The following is a 25947-nucleotide window of genomic DNA, read 5'->3' as shown; positions in this document are numbered from 1 at the left end:
TCTATATAGTCAAATTAGTCTGCATTTTGGCATCGAATTTTATCTCCTCAGGCTCTTCACGACTTTTGCTTGCTCCATTTTGTTTCGTTACTCCATTTTGCTTGCGTTGCTCAGTGGTAGTTGCTTCGGACTTGATGGTGTTCACAAGTTTTTTGTTGACTTGGTTGTGTAGCAGCCCGACGTATCATTTCATTTCACAGGACTTGCCGTCAAAAATTTGTGCCCATATTCTACAAACCATATATACGAGGCATGTACGCCCGCGGTTGCTAGAGTTACCCAGAGCCATGCAAGGGAGGGAAACTTGGACTATCGAGGGCAGTAAAAGAGGCAGCGCATTAAGTTGCCTGAGGCAGTCCAAGACCCTCTCCCATGTGAGGCATTCAAGTGATATTCAACTCTTGAACGGATGAAAGAAGTTCACAAAACAAATGAGCTAGTGCAAGTCCAATGTTCAAGCATAGAGATAAGAGGAAAAATTTTACAAAACCTTGTAGACCATAGGCATCTAAGTAGCGACCATGGTAAAGAAGGTTGAATTCGAAGATAGTCCTATTTATGCTCTAGAATTGCATGAGAGACCAGAAGAGACAGTGCGTAAACGCGCTACCTATTTTGGTCCGTCGGGCATTCCAATATTCCCCTCCTTGCATAGCATTCAAAAGACCATGTGACCTATCCCTCCAAGAGTCCAATAGCATTCCAAAGACCATAAGACTTGTACACCAAAGCATACTTGTAGACAAAAGATGAAATGGTCGAAGCAACTTTTTGTGAGTATGAAAGAAAGTATTGATACATGGAGGATTGAGTAGAAAAGCCTTCATGAAAAGATAGCTTGAGATGCCAAAAAGGATAACGCGTTAACACGCTATCCTTTTTCACCTCTCAAGGTGTCTTTTCATGAGGGTAAGGGGTAGGCATAGAAGTGCACATTTACCACTGCAATTCCATATATCCAAGTGTATAGATAACACTACAAGTTGATATACTATGTGCATTAGAGATGAACCTTTTTCTTTTAGGACACAAGTGGGCGAATTTTCCCTAAAGTGGAAATCAATTGCATTGGTAGATACATGTATTTGTGTCTAGATATGTAAAATGATATTTATTCATAAGTGTGCATTTAAACACCTTTGCATTCATACATGTCAGCAATTTGAGATATTTGTTTGAAGCTTTTTCCTCATGAGGTGTACACACTTCATGATTTGTTTGGGGCTTTGCCCTCGTGATATGTATTGCATATGTTTTCATAAACAAAACCTTTATCATATATCTATATGTGAAAAAGCTCTCACGCTTTTTTGAGCATATGGATAGATTTGAGAAGACCTTTGAACCTGCCATATGTTATACTCTATCTATTATCACATGTTGTTTCTTGTTTTTAGTTTTGGTTTTTATTAAAAGGGTTTGGGAACTATGATTGGAAAAATGCCTTGTTTTTTATCTTTTCAAGAAGACAGGAAAGAAAGCCAGAAAAATTCAAGTGGCACATTCTACAAAGGTGACAAGAGGAACAAAAGTAGATCACAATGTTGAATCATCAGTAGGTGGAACGGAAGAGCAAGAAAGTGTGGTGGGTCTAGAGGTTGAAGTATCATCAACTCAAAGAGATGAAGGCCCAAGAGTGGAGGAGGATGAGTTGGATGATAGTAAAGTTTAGGTGGAAGGAGGAGGTGATGTGATTGACAAATGTAGGATGCTTGATTCAGATCAGTGTCCTCGCATTCCCTTGTGTAGGTTGATACCTTATGCAATAGTGAGAGGATTTCATGATGATGTACTTCACTCAAAAGTACATTTCAAGTGGAGGGCTATCTCCCAGAGAAAGGGTCTTTCATTGTATCTGTCTACAAGAGTGATGGAGAGGAGATAGTTGTGACAGATGATATGAGGAAGAGTTGGTCTCCCACTTGGAGAGAGGCAGATGAGGAGTTTGAGAAAGATGTGATGTCTAACACTGACTTTCATTTTATGTCACAAAAGATGTTATTTGTTTGGGAGGGCAATCATAGGACCACTGCATGGATGAGTGTTATCAAGGAAATCTTTCCTACGAACAAGAAAAGACATGTATGAGTGGTATGCACAATAATTGATCCAAGGAAAATTAGTGAGATTGCTCTCTTGGCAGGGCTACAACAAATGAATTCGTAAGTACATGGATTGTTTGAATCTTCTCCACATTTGTGTTTTATGCTACTTTGCATTTATTGATTGGGTTGTGTACTTTGCTGTTTGTTTTCTAGCATGAATGAACATGCCATTATCAAACCCAGTCTAAGGGACATACTCATAAATGCACACAAACTTTGTGAGTGTGACTCTATGGTGTTTATGAGAACATTGTCTTCGAGTGAGATAAAATCAATAGAGAATTGGAGGGCTCAAGAGAGTAAAGGGAAGAATCCATGGTTTCCATTGACAAGAGGTTATCTGGCAAGGCTTGTCTTCCAGGTAGAATGTTGCATTTGTATTGATTCTTACATCTTTATCACTCCTTTGCTTTCTCTAATTAGAACTTATGCATGTAGGCTGAGTACAATACAGAGCTTAAAAAAGCAATGGACAAAATATCTACAAAGCTACCTTTAGATCAACGGGGAGAGGCAGAAGTAAAGCAGCGTACCATAATTCAAAAGAGAATTGCTGATAGGATGGGAAAGGTGTGAATTGAATTTTCTATACTTTGTTGCATTTATTTTGAAGTTAAGTAACTGACATGTCACCTTGGATAGGTGTTGAATTATATAGATCCTGATCTTGGAGAGGCTTGGTTGGAAAAGTTGTTTGCCTTGCACTTTGATGGTATGGACTCTTGCGTGACATTGGAGAAGCTCCAACTCATTGCAAAGTTTGATTTGAGATTAGAAAAAAAATATATTTTCCTTTCTTTGTTAGAAGCCACTAAACCTATGCGAGACATGTATTTCATGCCTGTGGGCGACCTTGAGTACAGAGGGTGTGTTTCTTCTACTAATACAAATCATCTTTCATGGTGTTTGTCCATTTCCTACCAATGGCACGACTCTTATTTTTTTATTATAAAATTGATCAACTTTTACTGTTTAGGTGGATTAGTAGAGAGATATTTTTGGAGAAGGTGGAGAGACAGTCATTGAAAGTGCTTGAAGATTTGAGGGTGATCACAACAATGGGCATGCCTTTGGATACCCCTAAGGATTACACATTACAGCAATACATGGAGGATATAAAACTGGAGGGGAGAAAACATATGTTTGTGGTGCTAAGATCAAAGGAAATAAAGATGGAGAGCAAGGGTGGAAAAAAAGGAGATGGACTATCTGAGTTGGACATGGCTGCCCATAGGGTGGTTTATAGGTATGTTGTCAATTCATTCGAAGGTTCATTTTTCATTTGTCTATGTTTATGCTGTTGATTCATGTAATTACACAATCATTGATGGTTGTTCCACTTGATTTCTTGACCTTTTGATGGTTTGGGACATCCTTTTTTTTTTTGTTTCTTGGTTGATAGATATCTCTCCCACTTGGCAATAGGAAAAAGGATCTCTGACATTCCAAATTTGTGCAAGAGTTGGGTGGAGATTGGTCATGCTGCATGCATGTATCAACCTGGCATGCACTCTCTCTCTCAATGGGAATTAGCACATTGTCCCTGGTGGATAGATTTCCCTAAAGGACAAAACTGGTATGGGAAAGAGACTTGTACAATACTTATGCTTCACAAAAAGCCAATGAAGCAACTAAGGACAAAGTGGAGGGAAGCTCAAGGAGAGATAAGAAAGAGAAAGAGAAACAAGAACATCCTACAAAAAAAGGTAAGGAAGATACAATATGATTGTTTGTTGATGTTGTCTTCAATTCGTTTTGACATTGCATTAATAAGTTTATGATTGTTCTCTTTCTAGATGAGGGACCATCTAGTCCTATGTGGCATGAAATAGATCACATAGAGAGTACAGGTAAGGGTGTTATTGTGTTCTACATATGTAGTTGTTCCTTTAACACTAGTTTTACTTGTAATTGATTTGCTTTTGCATATAGGTGGAGAATCAATCTCGGGACTTGTGAAGCAATACGTGTTCCATCGATCATAGTCACCTGACATTTCCTTGGCCCATGGCATCACACCTTTGTTTGCTTGTACAGTTGGAGATTACATTGCAATGGGCAAAGACTTTGCTGACTCTCAAAAAAATGATAAGTATGCTATTTTGCATGAGTTTTTCATTATAGTGGCTAGTCGAGGTCAGGACTACAAGAGGATGGGTAAGAAGGTGAAGTGGGCTTCAGATTTTATATTGCTCAACTTTCCATCTGGCTAGAGAGGATCCACTCCTACTTGGAATGTCTTACTCGAGGACCATGTGTGGCATGGGCTTGCAGTTGCATCAGCTTCTTTGTCTGTTAGTGGTTGGTTGGCATGCATATGTCCTTTGGCAGGTAAGGCACAATACCACAATTGACATTTCACATTTTGTGTTTCCATTCTACTAGTTTTAAATAAAATTAATTGCTTGCAGGACAATGTATTGGTTGGATGGAACAGCTTGCATATGTCCAGGGCTTGGAGGTTGTCAAACGTGTGATCATTCATGACAAGTTTCCATATGGATTTTGTAGAGAACATGATAAAAGTGTTAAGGTAAGCTACCATTCCATGCATTCTATGTTTGCATTCCATGATAAAAGTGTCTTTGACAAATGTCTCCTCGTTAGTCCTATGCATGCTATGTTTGGAAGGATAAGTCCTATCTATGCATGCTATGTTTGCCATCTTTCATGCCATAATGCTTGCTAGTTGAAGTCAATATACTATACATGTTTTTCTCCATGTGGTTTCCAGATGCAATTTTCAGTATTAGCTCTAATATGTAGAGCAAAGAAGAATCGAACAGTTTTTTGGGAGGAGAGCTTTCCACTTTTCCAACAGCTTTTGATTGATCCACGTGAAGATTTATGGACTCATTACATACCTCCCTCTGCAAGGACAATCATGCCGATGTCTTCTCAGCTAGCACGAGGTGGACTAGAGAGGAGTAGTTTTCTTGTAGGTTGCATTATGTCTCTTCTTTGTGTTCCTGGAGGGCTGGTTCTAGAGATGGGTTATGGTACAGCCCCTCTTATGCATGCTTATCAGGCCATTGGCAGGCCTTGTTTTTCATTTGGTTCAGACAACGGTATTGTGGCTAGCATTGTTCAGCCACTTGTGGCAGATCATTCTAGAAAACGAATCAGGTCAGAGCATGTGGCCTCCCTTGATCTCTTTCTTTTCCCTATACTAGACTATAAAGTCACTTGGGATGTTAACATCTTTAATCTTATCTAAGGAAAGCAAGTAAACAAGATGTGCACTGGTCTCCTTTTAATAATAGTGTATGTTTTGGCCCTCTTTTCCAATGATGAAGGTATTTGTCATTGAGTTTAGAAGACGCTGGAAGCTAAGAGGTGCATGAAGTTTCACTACCCCCAACTTCATGTCACATCTTTTAGTGGAGATACAGAGTATTTTTTGTCTTAGATTGATCCTGACTTACTAAATAATCTAAAGAATACTAGATTAGATTTTGTGCCTAGTGTGGGCATGTGTTTTTCTGTATGGTAAAAATGATGCCTAGAAGAACTCCATTAGAAGAGATTGCAGCATGTCTGAGAGAATTGGAAAATTTTGAAGGTGATGCTCAAGCCATTCACACGTTCGAGATTATCATATCGTTTATGTTTGTACTTTTGAATATTTTGGTGAATTGACACCTCCATTAAGAAAAATGACAAATTGGGGTTTGATTCATGCATTGGCAACTTGGTGTGAAGAAGATGTGTGTCTTTGGGTGATTTTTAACAATGATAGTGGAGTGGTAATTCTTAATGCTTTCAATTCTTTTTTTATGAAACTAATGACGAGTATGAATTCTTAAATCTATTATGTGCACTTCCAATTTTGCTTCTTGAATGGATCTATACACAATTATTTCTTGGCACTAGTTGGTCCATTATCCTTGAGGATTTTGTTGAAGATTGTATTGCAGTTTTTAAAGGAATGATTATATTATGGAGGTTTTTGAAAAAATGATTATGCATAATAAGTTGGTCTTGGTTTCCTAAAACTCTGTGGGAGATTTTGTTGGATCTTATTGCTTTCTTTATTTCTTTCATCATAATGAAGATCTAGTATTTTGAGGGACCCAAAGGAAGACCCGGAGTCTTATGGAATCTGGGGTGTTCGTTGAAGACTCATGTAGTGATCAAAAAATCTCGATGGATAACACATATGAATGTCAAGCAAATTATGAATATGGAAAGAAGGAAAATGTTACTTTCTCATTCATAGTAAGTGCATCAAATCATATGGATAAAGAATGTGATAGCCTAGATCATATGCTTGAGGGACTTTCATGCTTTCTTGAGATCCATGTGAAGATCTCAAACCATGTGGCTATGCAAGTGTTGACCTTTTAGATGCTAATAAGCTTGAGAGCAATCAATTCACATTTACTATTGGTGAAACGAGCCACATAGGCCACAAGGATGAAGTTTGTAATGCTATCTGAATGCTATTAAGACTCTTGAAACACTGGCACTCATAAAGGATGCTAACTTGAAGGTGATGATAGAACATGACAAAGAATGATATTTAATTTGTGTTAATGTCTTACTAGATGAGGAGACTATAGAACTATGTGGTGTAAATAAAAGGGTCCTTGATGCTTGGATTTTGAAGATCCTTACATTATGCATTCTCCTTTTGGTGTTGACCAGCTAAATGAAGAATCTAGTGGCCTTACTATTATTAATTATGAAGATGTCTATAAGGAGGTGCATGTCACACATAATTTAGGTGGAGTTTGGATGGTATCAAAGTATACTAAGCCATTGACACAAACACACAAGGAATGGTTTCTTGACCCTACTCACTTGGATGTGCATATCAAGTCTTGGATAAGGAGCTGCGTGATACAATATCAAGTCTTTGATCAAGGGCCTGTGTATATCTCCCAAAAATGTCTTTTGATTTTGACCATGGAAATTATTCTCTCCAACTAATAGTACACTATGTGTTGATTATAGCAAGGATATACTAGGATGCACCCATGAGTATTTGCTCAAGTTCTTATATGATCAACCACCTTTTTTGGCTAGTAGATCCCAAAGAGAGTCTTAGGGACCTACTAGGGGGGAAGATTTGACACAAATTTTTTTTGTCTTTTATTTGTTATTGTATCGCATTTATGTAGGTTTGATAAGCTTGTGAGGATCAAGCAGTAGCCTAGTGGCTATCACTTTATTTTTGTTTTCTAAGATAATGAAGGAAGAGGTGGTAGGGGAGCTGGTTTTGCAACACATACCGCCACTAGTCCATAATTGACATTTCTTGGTTGAAAAGAAGCTACAACTCAATGCTCAAGTATGAGGCTCAATAAGAACACTAATCGATGAGGATGTTTCAAAAAGGCAGTTACAAAAAGACGTGGGAATGTGGGTGTTTAAATATTAAGAAATCCTCTACAACTTTTAACTAAAATATTGCTATACAAGTGCTTCATTCAACATATCCTAGACGGTGCTTTTTGTGACACCTATTCATGCTTCCACCTGAAAACATAATCGGTGAGAATGAAATACAACACTTCAAGAAAAGATCCTCAAACATTCAATACAAAACCTCAGCTATGGCCAAAGCAAAATAGTAATTATGTACATGTTAATCTGATCTGGTTCCACAAATCTTATCTAAGGATGAATATCACCTAGTGAAGGATGAAGAAGTTAATATGAGCTAGCTTCATGAACCTTATGTAGAATGAATAGGGATGATAAATAGGTTAATATGAGTTGGCTCCGTGGATCTTATCTAAGAATGAATATCAACTTGTGAAGGGAAGAATGGTAGCCATAACGATACCTTTGCATATGGAGCATCCTTTAAAGACTTGCTCAATAATAATGATGACAACTTATCACGCTTAAAGAGCCATGATTGAGATTGCTATTATATTATATGAATCAATTGAATATTATTGGGTTACCCTCCTACTATTAATTGTGTATGGCAGCATATTTTGCCATTGGCCATTCAAGATTGCTTGGTGGAAGGTTTACATTAAGTCATTTACCAACTAGGAGCAATCGCGAGGTAATCAAGTATTCGTTGATGCATAGATAAAACCCACGCATGGACTTAGTAGCTAAACTGGATTTATGCAAGTACTCAGATACAAAGAGACACCACTTGTTGGGTGCATCTCTTCACACCTCGATCCGTATTGTAGTTGAATTGTGATTTGGTATTAGGGTTGAAGGGGAGTTGTTATTGTAAGCATCCTATTCTTGTTGCCTAGAGATCAATCTATTGGATGATGTTTGTATCTTAGATATCTTATGAATACAATACATGTTTCCATCTCTCTGTTTCTATTCCATTCATTATAATGAATACTCATTGGTCTTTCTCGTATTACGAATACAATATATTCATTATAATGAATACGCATTGTTCTTCTCATATTATGTGTTTCTATTGTTCCTTGCATTAAGTTTGTGAAGATTAGGAGAGTTGTAAGATTCTCGCTTTTCATTATTGCATACGTATCAATTTTATGAGTCTTTATGAACCCATAGATACTAATTTTATGAGTCTTTATCAACCCATAGATACTAGTGATCCTACTGTTCACTTACTCTACCAAATCCAAGACTACCGATGCCTAGGATGATGGACCCAAGGATCTAATCTGATGAAAATCAGATGCAAACAGAAAGCATAAACAACTTGAAAGCAAGATGCATGAAAAACAATATTCCACACACTGTGTATTACTTAAACAACTTAGAGCTATATAGCTCTGATATATCCTCATCCTCTTCATGCCTCTCACGAAGATGCTGCCTACAATCTTGGATCATCCACGACCTAGTGGATTGATTGCATAGACACACCGTAGTAATGCAAGCGGTGCTTTCATGTGTAATACAAGTGATTTGAATGTGCATTCTACGTGAAGACCATGTGAGCACCAAGTGTCACTTGTGTGTGTGCATGGAGTGACACGTGGATCATATTCTTGGTCACGTGGACGTGGTTGACGGATCATCCCCCCCTCAAACACGGCCACCTTGTAGTGAAAAGATTTCATTTATTTGAAACCTTGCATTGGGAGAGGATGTACACCAAGAAGAGAACCGAGGTGTTGAAATCGAGCTCGAGGCAATGGCTTAGTCAGAAGATCAGCCAATGTCATTGGTAGAAAGGTGTTGAACATGGAGCTCACCATCCTTTACCAGATCGCGTATGAAGTGGTAATACATAGAAAAATGCTTGGTCCTAGCACATAGAATAGGATTTTTGCTAAGTGCTATAGCACTTTGATTATCACACCAAAGAGTGGTCGGAGTGTTAGGAAGTAACATTTGAACGTCCACAAGCAAACGATGGAGCCAAACCAGGTCTCGTGAAGCCAAAGATGTTGCGATGTACTCAGCCTCCGTGGATGAAAGAGCTACAACTTTCTGAGGCTTACTAAACCAGCTTATCATTGATTGAAAAACAACATCCTGAGACTGATTGCCCAATGATTCAATCAGACCCCCAATTAGCATCTGAGAATGCTTCGAATTGAAAGTGTCCATCCATGACACGTCGATACATCAAGCCATAGTGAGAGGTGACCTAAAAATATCTGAGAATGTGCTTAAGCAGCTGCCAGTGTGTTGGATGAGGAGAAGAACTGTGTTGGGACAATGCAATGACCGCAAAGGCAATGTCGAGTCGACAGCAGACCATGGTATACAATAAACTTCCAATCAAACTACGATAAGGAAAAGATGCAGGATCACATGAAGAAGGAACATCATTGAGGATAAGGATAGCATTTCCTTTCCGTTGATGAATGGTGATGCGTTTTCTGATTGTTTAATGACACCCATGGTTGATGTTACTAATGATTCCATTGTGACCATTTAGAATTCAGGATCCATCCAGTAAGGAAGTCCTAATAGGATTTGTAAGAATATGTTTACGCATTACCTGATGACTCCTAATTATGCCAAGCTGATAAAAAAGGAGACCAACTAGCTGTTGTACGGGTAGAATTCATTTATCCAATAGATAAGGTAACCTGAGTGTCCCCTATTGTTATTGTTCCTAAAAAGAACGATGAGCTCCTAATCTATGTGGATTGCCATAAGCTTAATGCTACAACAATTGCAGACCTATTTCCTCTCCCATTCTGCTACACCTTGCTAGATGTTATGGCATGACATGAGATGTATAGTTTTCTGGATGGATTTAGTGGCTACAACCAGATAGAGATGGTAGAAGAAGACAAGGATAAGACCTCGTTCGGTACGGAGTGGGGCATTTTTCCAGTAACATGATGACCTTTGGGCTAAAGAATGCACCACGAACTTTTTAGTCATGGATTCACAAGGTATTTGCACCATACCTCACTAGTTTTATGCGGGTGTTCTTGGATGACTTAGTGTATTCACAAAGAAGAGTGAGCATTTGGATCAGTTACAGTTGTGTTTTGATAAGTGTCAATCAGCTTGAATCCAGTGAAATGTGCATTTGTTGTGAAACTGGGGGTATTATTGGGGGATATCATTCCGAAGAAGGATCCCCAAAAAGTTGAAGGTGTGCAAATGCCAAGGCTTGAACCCCCTAGAGATTGAGATGTCATCTCACCTTTTTTTGGAACTAACTTTAAAAGCATTTCTATATGGCCACAACATCGGATCTAGCTTCACATCCTAGTCCTTTCTATTCTTTGACACTGTCAATTTCACGACTCGCTTCATAGTTTTGTTGTTGTTTTCCACCTGGCCATTTTGCTTGTGGGGGGTGATACGGCATGGACAAGCTTTCTGAACCAAGATAAAGATGAAATCCCAAGCTACATGAACAACTTGAAGGTTGTGGAAGATTTCCCAAGGGGTGGGCTTGTGCCTTGATAGAAGCACGGACTAGTGCGTTGACAAGATCAAGGGCTTGTCACTCTCTCTACAAAGGATAGAGCACCAATGGCTCTGCTACCATGTTTGAAGGATTAGGTTTGGGGGGGGGGGGGGGGGGAGAGAGAGAGAGAGGGTTAGGTTTAGGGTTTGTCCCATGAACCCTATCTTAATGGTGGTCTGAGAGAGAGGGAGGGAGGGAGAGAGATCCCCCACAATTGTTGGCTTTTCCCACAAACATTTCATGAAGTAGTACTTATAAAGAGTTTTGGGGGAATGAGAAACTAATTATTTTCATGGGCTAGTGATCAAGCTGGTGTACTTTATTGCATTGATTGGAGAAATACACTAAGAATCACTACGATGACACTGGCAAACACAATAGGTCCACCACACTAGTTGACTTGGGTTGACTCTTTCTAGCTTTTTCACTTTCTCAATATTTAATTTTCCAATGCCACAAGCATGTCATAAACTTAATCAGGGCATGCTATTGTCTTTGAACATTTTAGCTAAAGTAGTGGTTCTCTGCTAGCTCAACTTCTTTATCTTCCCATTATTGAGTTTCCTACTTCGTGTATTATGCATTGACTCAAATAACATATTTGATTTAATTGAACTAAATTTGGAACGTATAGTGGATTCGAGCAGTTTTTTTATGAAAACTTCTCCCATAGCACGAGAGCCTTCCATCATGGATAGAGAGGAGTTTGGAAATATTAGCAAAAATTAAACATGAAATAAGTGTGCATAAATGAAACTTAGTCCCCCAAAAAAAAGGCATAATTGAAACATTCTAGACTCTTAAAAGGGACAACCTTGGAAGGTGAAGATGTGATCCAAAATCTTGGAGTGATTCTTTTTTGTAGTGATTTTGAAAGGTGTAACAAATCCATCCCCATTAACCATATATCTTATTTTGGTGATCTTGTGTAGCCAACCGTGGGAAACTATTTTGGGTGTGTCATGAATGGTGCTAGAGGGTGGGGTTACAAAATCGCCAACAACTCATGATGATGTGTAATCACTTGTTAGATTTTATAGCAGCATGATGATTATTACATTAGAAGTCTTCAACTCTCATGCAGGCCACACTTGTACTTTTTTCAAGTCCCTAAAGAATTTACATGAAGTTCTAAAGTGGGTTCTTTGACCAAAACAAGTGATAAAAGGACAACTACTTTGAGCTACTTGATGTGGAAGGCTATGGAGCCTACCAATTAGAATGGCATCTAGCCATTGATCTAAAAACTATAAAAGATACATCTCCTATCCATTGTTGCATGGAAGAAAGAGGAACATAAAGGAAAAGTAAGGATGCAAAGAGACTATGGGTTGGTAGACTTGGAGCCACCAAACATTTCTGCACTTCATGTTATAATAAGGATAATCGAGAATCTTGCTCAATTGTACAATATAGATGTGTGTAACAGCTTTGAAGCCAAAAAAAGAGAGTAGAAAGATAATTGAAAGAATTGAGAATATGGGATTGCACTCTAGCCAAATAAAAATTCCCAAAGACGAGAAAATTCAGGAAATCAACCAATTGCCAATATTCCATTGGTTGTGTCAAAGCTTTGCGATTCCTATCTACAAAGAAAAAACAAGTCAAGGATGCTGATGAGTTTGATATTTGGCAAAAGTTGCACAATGTCTATCGCAAATGAGGGGGCACAGGTTAAAACAGATGAAAAAGGCTGGAGTGTGGTTAGCAATTCATACCTTAGTATCTTTATTAAGTTGTTTACAAACTATTTGACAATATGTCAAGGAGTCACCTTCTGGAATTCCAACAGTAACAATTTTGGTACCTGAAAATTCAACACGGAAAACTTGCTTGGTCTGAAGAAGCTATGGAGTATTAGAGGAAAAAGTGTCCACCTAAATGCCATGTGAAACCCTCAAAAATTTGTAGCATGCCCTCTGCCACAGATCTAACCATTGTCCTTAAGGAGACTTGCCTAAACCATGCACCATCTTGCTAGCGTGACAGCAACTTAAAGATAGAGAAATGTCAGGTTGGACAAACATCAAATAAGCACCAATACACACCAACCCCAAACAAAAGTTCTTCAGGACACTGTACACTTTCTGGTGGTAAGTTTTGTTACTTCCATTTGCATCACAATCTGGGATTCTTTCATAGATGCTGAATTTTCAATTCAATACGAAACAATCTCCTGCATTTTAGATTACACCAATCACACCAGCGCCTAATATATGTATACTATGGGACTGAAATTCGAACTATATGCACATTGAAATATGGCCCACTAGCACTGACCTGTCAATATCACGCATCAAAAATTAGGAAGCAGTTTACATCTACACATTAAAAGAACTTTCCTTACTGCTGGATTGCCTTATCTTCAAAAGCCGGTATGTGATAACAAGAAGACGATTGTGTGACGAGTGCTTTTAAGTGGATAGATGGCAATGCACACTTGATGCACACAGATGCTAGAAGCTCTGCCAAGAGGCAGAGTATGCCAAGGGTGACTTTTATAAATGAGAACATATGCCAATTAAAAGGACGTACCTTACAAAAAAAAATCTAGTACAATTACGAGGGCGTATGTCATCAAGTTGCCTCTGTTATGTCAGACATCTAGCATGTTAGGAGATATTCACATGTCAATCTTTGAGAGTCTTCCAAAAACATGCATTAAAAATCTAATATAACCTTCCACCACATTCCCCTTGTCATGGGCAAAAAAATGAAATCCTCACATTAATCACCAGTATATTAGAAGAAGACCCTAAGACTATCGCAAGGAGTCCAGAGCATGTCCAAACTCTCATCATGCAAAAGCAAATTAAACATGCACAATCATACATAAAGTTAAACCATCAGCTTCATGGTAGTCACCCGCAAGGTTAAAAAAGAAAATGCATAGGAAAGACCAGCTACGAAGACACATTTTACTGTTTGCTGACTGTGATTGTGAAATATAAAATGTATTCCCCAAAATTTCAAGCAGCAGGTTATGTCAGAGTCAAAAGAATGCTCCAGAGTTCAAAAGATGGCTTCTTTCCCAATTGCCAGTTGCGTACAAGAGTTATTCCTCATACCGACTTTTCATTTAACCTTGATTTCTGTGCTCCAACAACATTCCAAAGGTGGTCGTCGAACACCCAAAAGAAAATGCCAATCCCTTGCTCCTGGGAGACAAAACCTGGAAGCCTTCCGTAAAGACTGGCAGCAATGATCCTCAATTTGCGAGATTTTTTAGGTGTAGAGAAGACTACACATTAAAACTGTGAGGTCCTTCTACGTAAGTTGGGGAGAGGGGTTGACTGGAGAAAGGAGTTTGGTATTTGTATAAGCCCATTTGTGAAGCCCTGCAACTTTTTGGAATTCTTTATCCATCAGGCCTTTGTAAAGTCCTGCAACTTTTTGGTATTCTTATCAATCAGCTTCCATAGCAGTCTCCTGTTGTTCCACTTCTGTTGAAATTGCTGCTTCAAACAGCTTTTGCACCTCTTTAGCTCTGTATCTTGTCAAGACAATGCAATCCTATCCGATAACCACACATTCCAAGTCAAATTAGCCTTCTGTTGGTGTCTTACCACCTTGAAAGTCCTCAAACAAGGCTGACAGTGCTCATGTTCAGCCACTTCTCCGAAGTCTACAAGTCTAAGTACCTAAGGCTCTATACCTTCCTCAGAGAATACACTAACGCAGATGAATCATGAAACATATTAGGGGCAGAATTAGAATTGTCACATGTGAACACAAATAGAAAGCCTTCCCAATGTACCTGTACAGTTGACGTACTGGCCAAGACCTCACCACCAGGCTTATAAAATGAAATCAAATCACCAGAAAAGTCCGTGATCACAGTAGCAGTCGTATTCAATATAGATTCTTCCTCTGCTGTTGGGTCAGCCAGCATATATTTTGGGTGTAGTCCACATGTCAATGCAACAGGGACCCTTCCCAATTTCAATCGTCTCCCTTGCACATATTTTGGACTCCTAGTTCCCTCTTGATCTGATATTTTCTGTGTAGATCTGCTTGCTGGTAGTACTTTACCATCATCAGTCACAGACACATCTGGTATTTGCACTGCACAAAACATAAAATTAATCTCTCTCTCTCTCTCTCTCTCTCTCTCTCTCTCTCTCTCTCTCTCTGTGCAGAGCACAATCACTGAGCTTTTCCAGCCAAATAGCACCGACCAGCAGGACTTCTGCAGATGCGGACACTGGGACCCGAACCAGAGACACAACAGACTCGCCAACGGATAGAGGCACAAATCATATTAGGAGACCTTCCCTCTATGCTCACTGGACCAAAGACACAGCCCACAGGGGTGACAGTGGCGCTTGTTAGCCGTAGGCCATTGCCAGGAGACCACAGAGGGTGACCCATGCCGACAGCCGCCGGCATCCCAGCACAAGTTTTATGCAACCATACAGCTTCACATGGCGATGCCCCCTTCTCAGGATTGATGACTAGCCTCGAAGAGTTTCTCTCTCTCTCTAAGGATTGGTACCATTATGATCATAATTATTGCCTTTTTTATCTTTTTGTACACATGTTGATGCTGGCCCTTTTGGGCTCCTACCCTATGCTGAGACCTAGGCCTAGCTAAACTATAGATATATTATACATACATACGTGCGTGCGTGCGTGCGTGCGTGCGTGCGTGCGTGTGTGTGTGTGTGTGTGTCTGCATCATAGATCCATTTGGAGAACACTTTCAATTATGCTGCAGCCATTTGTTCCGGTTCCTCCACTGTTTGCACAGGACAGATTAATGGACTGGAATTTGACTTCCATACCTCCTGCTGCATATACACTTTCGATACACAATCTGACTGCCTCGAAGGTTTACAGATTTCTTCTTCCACAGCCATGGATTGACAAGCATGCCAACACTCTTTGGAATTTGGATAGGCCTTTATCTTGGTGGCAATCCCGTCTCATGAAAATCTGGAAAACCAAATTGCCATTGAAACAGAGGCTTTTCTTTTGGAGATGTATAGTGGGAGCCTTTTCCATTGGGGTGAAATTGGCAGCTCGCCGCATTGCTTCTCCTTTCTGCCCCCGTTGCTCTCATCCTCGCGAGACAGTTCCTCACTTATTATGGTTTTGCCCGCACTCTCGCACATTGATCACTCAGGTTTCTCATTTACTGCGGCTTCGGTTCCCTTCTATCAGATTTGGGAAACTTTTCTGGATGTTTGGATGCTGCTCATCTCAGATGTCTCCATTACTCCTTTTCTTTCATTGGACTCGCTTTTGGGTATTATGGACCATCTGGACACAGAGACTGCACTCTAGGATGGGTCAACAGTTTCCTCAGGCATATATTTTCTTCAGAATGTCCCTTAAGCAGTCTTTACATGACAGTATTGCTGCAAGGGATTTGGATGCTACTTGCCTTGAAGTGTTCTCTACTTGTTTTTGAGTTCTTCTATTGGGCTCTCTTTCGGAGTTCTTTGCTAGTGTGTGGGAGACCTCCCATATTGTAAATTTATGAGCATATAAATACAATGGATTTTACCCAAAAAAAAAAAAAAAGTGTGTATATACATACATACACATATATTTATTTATTTATTTATTTATTTATGTTTGTATGTATGTATGTATACACACCTTTGTAAGACTAGAATATATCCAATCGTACACATTTAGATTTTTTGTTGTACTATGCTAAGCTAAAGCTGAAGAGCTTAAGAGCTCAAACAAAACTTGAATGTCAAATACAAACCGAAAGCTGAGGCTCAGGATCCGAAACCCGGCACCGTGGTGGCTCTCCAGTGGGCTGCAAGTATATCTCGGATCTGCGTCTGTCTAGCTATCTCACGCTGCAGCGGAGGACGTGGTCTCCTGGATCTCTGGATCCAATGGGCTATGTCAAGAGTGGCCAGTCCCCTCTGAGGAGGGTTGAGATAGGCCAGACCTCAATCATATGTGCTCCGGTCTCTCTCTATGTCGTGAGTGGTCTCTGCACCCCTCATCAGGAGCATCGTGTCGGCTCTCTCTACTGATCCATGCTGCCCTCATGTCAGCTAGCTTCTCAGCCTCCACCCCACTACGTCCTGGAGCTGACTCAAATGCAAATGCATTAATCTGTGACATGTCCTTTCGCTCAGTGTGCCTCAATAGCATGTGATGCGGTCACCTCTTGTTGCTCTCTGATTTGTCGCAATAGTGTCTCTGTGTCATCGCATCTAAAGCAGATAGAACCCGATGCAGACTTGACCATGGAAGTGGATCAACCGCAAGAGTGGACCAAAGCCGTGCCCCTCCTAAAAGAGGCAGTGGTATCGTCCCTGAAACTCGTAATAGGCTGCGCAAATACATAGAAAATGCTCCTCCGTCTCGACCTCCTCCAACGTGCATAACCTGTCGATCGGTTGCTCTCTGACGTGTAGCTCTCCCTGTCTCAATCCTCAGCTAATGGGACAAGACCTACATCTGTCCAATAGCAGTCCTCAAAGCATGTGAGACTCCTCTGTCCTCAAGGTACAAGGGTTTGATGATGTGTCCATCCTCCAATACTCTCAAGAAGTGGTCGTGATAGAACTAGATCTTGGTGGGGAACTCATGGTCCCCCCCCCCCCCAACACTTTGAAATGTATGGAGCCGAAAGGGATCTAAATGTACGATATGGTTAATCTCATCATGTGGGATCGACTCGGGTGATGCATCCATGTTATACTAAAAAGGGGGGAAGTTGGTCCATTTGAATAACGTCACTAGCAAACCATGGGGATATGCGTGCATACCATATCTTATCAACCCCACTCTTTGCTAGCCATCTGGATGACTCTAGTGCCAACCTCGGTAATCTTCGAAGGTCACATTGAAATTTCAGAGGAAAGATTTGGAAATCTTTCAATCATATAAATACACGGGTACAGAGTTCAAAAACAATTACAAATGGAACTCGTGCATTGAAAGAGATAAGGAGAATGAAAGCACTCTTCAAACTGGTATAAACAATGATTCTCTATGGATGCCAGGCTTGGGAACAAAGGTACGGACTCTCCACGCCATTCTACTTACACAACAAGCATGTTACCGTTGGAAGGGGAAGCCTTAACCAACACATTTGATACCTTGTTACAATTGTAGAATTGGATGTGGAAAAACGTATCGCCAATGGTGAAACCGGATAGGTTGGCACTTAGTGTTTTCCCTTGTGTCTTCTTTATGATCAATGCCACTTAAATTGCCAATGTTGACTATGCAATATAGCAATACCTTACTCGGAACATCTCTCTCTTCAAGAAACAACTAATATGCAAACTGAGAACCATTTCTCGTGAGTTTCATGTAAATAGGAAGATATTAGGATGTTCCACGAGAGAATAAGGGTTTGGGGGAACTCCCTCTTTGTTAGCACTACCTCCTTAAAGGGAGAGCTATAGTGGAGGATTGAAACTCTTATGTGAAGTCAATTTTAAAAAATTACATGAGTTGTGTTTCAAATTGCGTTTATGGAGATCATCCTACAAAATTTTCCTCTTAATAGCCCAAGACCCTTTAAAAAATCGTTTGCTTTCTACTCAGTGTTTGCCAAGGTGGAGGGTTTTCTTGGCAAAGGCATGCATAGCATTCTAATGGTCAACGGACCTTGTTTGAGCTCACTAAGAGCATGCAACCTTAAGGAGTATAAGGCCAAGTTAGGAGCAGCAAAGAAGTCCTCCATTGAGCATCCATAGGCAGCTCTTTGCTGCAAGTAAAGCTCACCACATGTTCTTCAATCCTATCCTTCCCTTATGCCCCCTTTATTTAATTTCCCTTTCTAAAGTTCCTTGCCTCCTCTCAAGTTCCTTGCCTCTTAATAACCTCCTTGACCATCCTTCTCCACTCCTCTCCTTCCAATTATACTCCTCTATAAAAATTTCCCTTTTGAAATATGTTGCCTCCTCTCAAGTTCCATAGGTGTGAAGAGCCCAACCCGTGTCTTTGGGACATAAAATTCACAAGCTTCCTCAAGCCCCATTTCACTCACTTCTTTGCTTATCCATTCCTCATCCCCTTGTGCTGTATACTCACTGCGTCACCCATGGCCTAAAGGATATCATATGGTGTTGTGAAGATGTGTGGCACACACACTTTTCATCAAAGGTATGGAGTGTTTGGTCAATTTGCAAGTTCCATGGAGAGCTAATATCAGCATGTACAAACCCACGACCCTGAAAGAGGCGACCATAGTTTAAAAAGTTGCCAAGTAGTACCTAAGTCTCTCTTATTAGCTTTGGTTTCCAACGATAAGTCCCTTGTTTCATTCCTCTCCCTTTACCTGCCAAAATAAAGAGAGTCGATCACGAGGAAGATTAGCTCTCTATTAAAATCATCGCTTCCTAAAGCAAGAGTGCCAATGGTGACAAACTCATTCACAAGCTAGATAGCCTAGGCCACCATAGCCACATTAATCATTCCTCCTACATTGAGGGATAACACATTTTAAAGGGAGCACTACACTCCCTTGTATGAATGAGATGTAGAAGGGCTCCTTACAAAGATTAAGGTTTTGCAAGATCAGTTGCCTTCAATTGGGGAGCCACTGTACAGCAAGACTTTGGTCAATCTTGATTTTCAGTAAGCTACCCTGTAGTTTTCAAGGTTTCATCACAAAATTGACCACAGATCAAAGGAGCAGCCCAATCCTTTTATGGAGCTCCAGAACCTAACTCTTGAGAAGGAGCTACATATGGCGATGTATGATGGCAGCAGTGAAAAGGAAAGCAAGGCTCCAAAAAGGACAACTAGGAAGACAGGTCTTCAAGAATATCATCAACTTCTACTACAACAAAATGGAACACTATGCCAAAGAGTGTAGGAAGAAAGCAGCCAACAAGAAAGACGCAAGTGCAATCAAAAGGAATGGAACGAAGGATGATAATCAAGCTGTAACATTTTAGACCAGATATCTAATATAATATGTAGCCAAATATATCTCAGCCTTCTACTTCTGTTATGGAAATGCTTTTCTCAGACCAAATTTCTGTCCTCGACCCCTACAAGAAGCTCAACCACTCAGCCTCTGCAAGCTATCATGTGAAACCGAGTGTTATCTAAAAGACAATTCCAATTCAGCAATCTTTCTTTCTCTCTCAAATATCTAAATATCTATAAATATGGGGCACCTCTCTCTCTCTCTCTCTCTCTCTCTCTCTCTCTCTCTCTCTCTCTCTCTACGCTAGTACACATCACGGAAAGAAGTTAAATTTGAAATTGACACCGTATGATTCCTGGGTACTATCTTGTTTCGCCTATCTTCCACCACGGGGAGCATCGGCTGTAGAAAGCAACATCCACCACTCTGTCTATCTTTTCTAACAAGAATGTCAGCCTCTATTTGAAGTTCATCTTAGAAACTTGCCATGTCCCTTGTTCCAGTTTGGCTTGGTTTGGCTTGGTGTGGTTTTGTATGCATCTGCATAGTCCACCCTCTTGTACAAAAACAATATCAATAAAAATGGAAGGCCTTTCTTTACATGGTATCACTTCTTGAGCACCGCTTCATCCTAAGACAACTAAAGAAGTCCAACAACTTCAGACCCTTAATGACAAATCATTTAGGAAAAATGAGACATTCAAGAAGACATCGGTGGAAGAAGCACCAGTTCAAGAGTCTTCTCATTAATAAGCCTCGTAGATTTGCCCAATAATCTTTCATTATCTAATCCTCGTGTTGACCATCATAAAAAACATGTTTATCTTCTTCCAAGACAGATAGATCTTATGAAACTTTCCATAAAAGAAGAAAAGTCTACACAATGTGGAAAAGAATTTGTGTTATAAAAAAAAGATCTGGGAAAAAAAAAAGAATGTGTGTTTTTCTAAGTATAATGGCACTCAAAATCATGATGTCCTCTTTTAATTCATCTAGCAATTCAATATCTATCATAAGTGTGATAAGTACAACGAGAGTGCGCATATTGAGGGACTCGCTACACTTGGTGGACTGCACTACAAGGCTCAAGCACCTGGTGGACCGTACTACTAGAAGCACGAGGGAAAGAACCCACCTCATTTGATACCGTCTTGTAGTTTCTACCTTAACACATCAAGCGAGAAGGATTATCTAAATGGGACAAAAACCAATGAAAGTGTAAAAGAATAGGTTGACAAATTTTGGCAGTCAATTATGGGAAGCATGAGAGAATGTGGAAATTTCATTCAGGACTGAAACCCAAATCCGTAGTTATAAGATTTCCTATCTCATGACCTAAGAAATTGACCCCGCTGTAGGGATCAGACCCTACATTTAGTTCCGCCATACTGAAGTGGGCCTGTGGGAAGAACAGGGAGGGCCTGGGTCAACCTGGATATGAAGCTATCCTAAGGCTGCAAGTCAGCCCAGTACAAGCGAGCGGCTCGCAGCAGGAGGGAGAAAAGGGGCGTGCGGGGGAGCGGGAAAGGAGGAGGGGGGGCACCTCTATATAAAGGGCCCAATGGGCCTTAGTCTTCCAACTTTATGTCTTACCTTGTTGCCATGCCCCCAATACTCCCACTCTCTAGATGTAGACTAAATGAAATCTCTCATCTTATTACATTTTAGCGGAGTTGTAAGTTGGCAACATGAGCATTGAAGAGTGAGAAATCGATTTGCGATTAAAAAAAATATGCTGTACATACAGTGGGCAAGAGCTGCAACAGAGGCAAGCAGTGCAGCATCGAGAAGTGAGCCATCAGAATCTAGACAGTACACATCCTGCACGAAAAAGAAGATTGTTCAGAACTAACACATGAAATACAACCTACTTGCATACATTCTTTAGGTGTTCAGAAATAATACCCTTCACCTTTCCTTTCCACAATTTTTATAAAAAACAAAAACTGTTCAATCTCTCTTGGAAGAAAAAAGACTACCAAGTATGCCATCCATGCTGCCTTGCCTGGTGCAATTGACAATTCCCGTAGATCCACCATTGAAGAACTGCAGAGGGGTAGAAAAGTATGAAGTACAAATCCTAAAGAGGTTCATAGATACTATAGTGAAGAACTTAAAAGCTAACGTGTATTACGTGAGGCCAAAATTATAGCTTGTGAATTTCCAATCAAAAAGTGAACGCTTAACACATCCGTGAAATCAACTTTGACCACTAGCAAGAAATACCAAATCAACAGCAAGCATAGCTGTTATAATACTCAATATTGCCCCTTCTAACAAGAAATGTCAACCATTCTGATTCTAGCTATATCTTATATTGCTACTCTTGCCATTAGCATTTGCGCATAAATGAGTAGGAAGCCCATCGTAAGACAAAAAGCCCACAGGACAGACATCAGGGCATTAGGAAGGATGGCTTGGCACATGCATGTTGGCTAGCCATCTCCATTTAATTAGGAGGCCCCCTGGGCTAGAAAGTAGGTGCACACACAGGCCATGCAACACAGCTCTCCAACCATCTGCTGGTCAGCTAACTGATGTCACCCAAACAAAGCCCTTGAATTAGGCTGACTAGTAGACCTAGTCGCCAACAGCCAACCACCCTGAACAGCCAGCTGGGCAGCCATAAAGGTTACGTCATCATACCAATTAGGCTGACTAGTCAGCAAGCAGCCACCCTGTTGATCGCCAGATGGACAGCCATAAAGTTTTCCCTGGTCAGCCAGTGGGCAGCCTGTAGACAGCCTCCATCAGCAGAGAAGGTGATTTAACCAGCCCAACTTGCAAAAGTTGTCATCTCCCAGCAAACCTGCCGTTCTACAGCTTCAAAAGACTCTTGGTCACCTTTTTAAAAACAGGCTCCACCTCGCGCATACTTTGCCACTTGGCAAAAGAGATATTGAACATAACACTTGTCTCCTTAAACATCTACGCTTGGTTCCGACTAGCTCAAACTTTGACTTAATCTCAAATTTTGCCTGCTCAACCTCTAAAAATGCCACAGGGCCGGCTATTTTAGCAGCCCTATGCCTATAAAGCGGGAGAAAGTAGAACCTTGTATGGCTAAGGGGGTTGGGGGAGTTGTCATGTGAGCCCCTCTTGCGACGGCTCAAGGAGTTTCATGCGGACAGAGCCCAGCGACCATCTAGGGAGCAGCGGGATTCCATACCTCCTTGGCAGAGCCTTCCGAGAGGCTTGGACTGGGGTGAAGAGAAAGACGCCTCGTAAGAGGACCGCAAAGAATTGAAGGCAACGAGCCGGACTTAGAAAGGCAGGAAATGGCAGATCATGCAAAAGTTCCTCCATCTCAGGGGAGCAGACAAATGGATCCCATCAAGATGGCCTCAAACTCCTAAGGGCAAGATCTTCGATCTCCCAACAGACAAGCCAAAGTCACTGACCAAGAGTACGCAAGCTTCTACACAAAGGCAGGCCACAAGAGAGGAACCTACCTAGTCAGTTGACAAGCAAGCTAGATGATAGGGCCATAAAGTGAGAGCAAGGCTAGAATCCTCGGACAAGAAGGATTTTTGCTAGTAGAGATGTCATTTTGGCAGAAACTCAGATCAGTCCATGGACTATGACTGAGTTTGATAGACCGCTTCATTAGGAGTTGAAATAAGCTTGTAGTCCTAAAAATTGATGGGAAATGAAACAGGCTCCCCATGCATGATGCAGGTGAACCTTTTCATCCTGTTGTAGACAAGCAGGCTGTTGGATGCCCTATTTTTCTCTGCAATACCCATCCCGATATTCAGTTTAGTGTATCCAGGTATAGCACAGCTTAAAGTAAAGACACACCATTGGTGTGTGGTAAAGCGTGTTTTCAGATTTGCAGGGTACTCAGTCCCTTTTACAAAACGAAGCGGCGTGTCAACCTCCCAATCTATTCTCCTAAGACCTGAACATGCCTGATGATCTTGTTAAACTTTCTTGGATATTTTCTCCAAGCTTTACTTTTAACTCAATTTACGTCACCGGCATATTACTATGCCACACTCTACATTGGCGCTGTAATCGTTTGCAAACAACCTGACAAAAGCATAAGAACCACGAACCTTGACAGGGCATTGTTTAATTGCTCTGAAATTACGGGAGCTGCTTCTGATGGCCTGCCCGGGCGAACTAGGGGTGAGCAGACGGGCGGCATTTGGAAGTCCACGACTGCATCGTTCCTTGATAAAGTTAGCTCGAATAATCGTTGTCACGATCCTCCCAAAGTAAGCACGTTAATGAAGAGGCGGACTCACCAATGCGGCCTTCATCAGGTGCATTTGCAGGGGGAGACATCACCTCCAGCTTGACCCCTGCAAGCATGGTCTGATGGAACAGACATCCAGCCTTTGTTTAAGATTCTGTCTCCCGTGCAATCTGCGATTTTTTCACATAAAAGATTTTACGTCTCGTGACTCCTAATCACATTGCTCACCGTGTTGCCGAGCTTAACCATCGCAGAACCGTCTGCTGTCAGCAAAGCAGCTGTGTTTGAAAGGCAAAAGGGCAGGCAAGTCAAAAACCTTCACCAGCCAGGAAAGATGATTTCTTAAACAGCCAGAACCGTCTACTGTAAGCAAAGCAGCTGTGTTTCAAAACACAACAGGGCAGGCAAGTCAAAAACTTCACCAGCCAGGAGAATGGATTTCGGCAACGCACCAACGGTTATGGAAGTGGGGCGAGCACGGCCAAGGGGACGACCATCGGGGCGGACACTGTTCTTCAAAAATTGTTCTAAGAACTCAGAGGGATACAAACGGCGAAACGCCTCGAGCTCCACATCTCCTCCGGTTCCTGCTCCGGCAGCAGAGATTGCCATGGAGAAATGCTGCTCGCTCAAGAGTTCCTAGGTCTAGCGAAGACCAACAGAAGTTTGCAAGGCTTTGATAAAGAAAAAGACGAAATCGAAGGTCACTTAGAACAAGGTGAATTACATTCTAGTAGCCTGCCTTTGGGAGTAGTTTTGTGGTGTACACAAGGCATGAGAGTTTTTGGCGAAGGTCCTAAGGGATGACTTAATCAAGGGCCATAGTTTTGAAGTTAGTTCATTTCGTCAATTTGACCTTGCAATATATGGTTAGTATGAGTTGTTGTTTCTAGTGTGTTTAGGGTTTAAGGTTTTTGTTTGCTTGTGGAGTTCCTAAATGTTTTTTTGTCTTTTATCCTAAAGCTTTTGTCTTTTGTGTTTTGTGGAGACTCTCTTTGTATCTTGTATGACGCCACATTTATATTTAGTGTGTTTAGGGTTTAAGGTTTTTGTTTGCTTGTGGAGTTCCTAAATGTTTTTTTGTCTTTTATCCTAAAGCTTTTGTCTTTTGTGTTTTGTGGAGACTCTCTTTGTATCTTGTATGACGCCACATTTATATTACTTTTGCCAAAATAGGCACTCGTCCCCACTTTTATTTAATGGCCCATCCCACACACACACACACACACACATACATACACCTTTTCACCTCTTTTCTCTCCTCTGTTTCACTCGTACCTTTCTCGATATTCCTTCGTCTTCACTTGCTTTTTCTCTTTTCCTTTCCTTTCAATTTACACCTATCGTTTCCTTTCACAAGTTATTCGAAATATTTATCGAGCTACTTACACTTGGACTTATAATGGCACTCCAAAAGGTAGGGCCATAGTGGGATCCCCACCTTCTTGTTATTGTTGTTGATGTTGCTGCAGTAAGATGTATGAATTACTTGGATTACCTACGCGAGAGAGTCCCGTGTACACTAACCCGTGTGCTTTTATCCCTAATGGGTCAAACGCTAGACAGTCTATAGTAAGCCTTTGGGCACAGTGGATTGTACGAGCGGCATCTACCTGGATTGGAAATTGGTGTCTGCAAACGTTGTTGAGGTGTTTTTTACCAATTTGAAATTTACATGTAATTTCCAAAACTTGGGCGCTCCTTGTTTGAAGAGAAAGTGGTTCCTTGAGCGTGTGCGTTTGCCTATGTTCGGATTCGTGAACTCAACGCAAGCAGCTGGAGGGTTTGTTTCCATCGTTGCCTCTCTAAAGACTACGTCAGCTCCATTCACAAGATTGTCAGGTATATCAAGGTTCCCTACGCACATCCCCATGATCATGCCAAGTTTCAAGAGTAGCTCTTTGTGCAGGCCACCAATCATCTTCAGGTCTAGTGAAAT

The 25947-nt window shown here is 40.9% G+C and overlaps 1 protein-coding gene across 3 annotated transcripts; it reads right to left on the bottom strand.

The window, feature by feature from the left end:
- Window positions 1-13744: 13744 nt before the first annotated feature.
- Window positions 13745-24781, bottom strand: LOC147886489 (3'-5'-exoribonuclease family protein). 3 transcript variants are annotated; one of them, XM_087395402.1, is made up of 9 exons: window positions 24431-24781; window positions 24237-24286; window positions 24058-24127; window positions 23866-23971; window positions 21787-21853; window positions 21553-21628; window positions 14705-15012; window positions 14345-14460; window positions 13745-14299 (listed from the first exon to the last, which is right to left on the bottom strand). In XM_087395402.1, the coding sequence occupies exons 1-8, from the start codon at window positions 24618-24620 to the stop codon at window positions 14353-14355; spliced, it is 975 nt and encodes a 324-aa protein (XP_087251528.1). In that variant the 5' UTR covers window positions 24621-24781; the 3' UTR covers window positions 13745-14299; window positions 14345-14352. The 3 variants fall into 3 exon arrangements, with proteins under 3 accessions (XP_087251528.1, XP_087251527.1, XP_087251529.1); XM_087395401.1 differs by having other exon boundaries at window positions 13745-14460; XM_087395403.1 differs by having other exon boundaries at window positions 13745-14460; window positions 24461-24781.
- Between the last annotated feature and the right edge of the window lie 1166 nt (window positions 24782-25947).

This window comes from Dipteris shenzhenensis, chromosome 24, assembly GCF_047967505.1.
Source record: "Dipteris shenzhenensis isolate YYH24624 ecotype China chromosome 24, Dip_SZ_1.0, whole genome shotgun sequence".
Lineage (NCBI taxonomy): Eukaryota > Viridiplantae > Streptophyta > Polypodiopsida > Gleicheniales > Dipteridaceae > Dipteris > Dipteris shenzhenensis.
Note: the sequence above shows the minus strand (reverse complement) of the source record. Positions and strands in the feature narration are given on the sequence as shown.

Excerpts from the sequence above, each read along its gene's own strand:
- LOC147886489 (XM_087395401.1), bottom strand. The coding sequence starts at position 24,620 with ATGGCAATCTCTGCTGCCGGAGCAGGAACCGGAGGAGATGTGGAGCTC. Across the intron at positions 21,854-23,865 it reads TTAAACAATGCCCTGTCAAG|TTCTTCAATGGTGGATCTAC; the intron begins GTTCGTGGTTCT and ends ACCCCTCTGCAG. Across the intron at positions 14,461-14,704 it reads CCAGTACGTCAACTGTACAG|GATTGCATTGTCTTGACAAG; the intron begins GTACATTGGGAA and ends GTTATCGGATAG.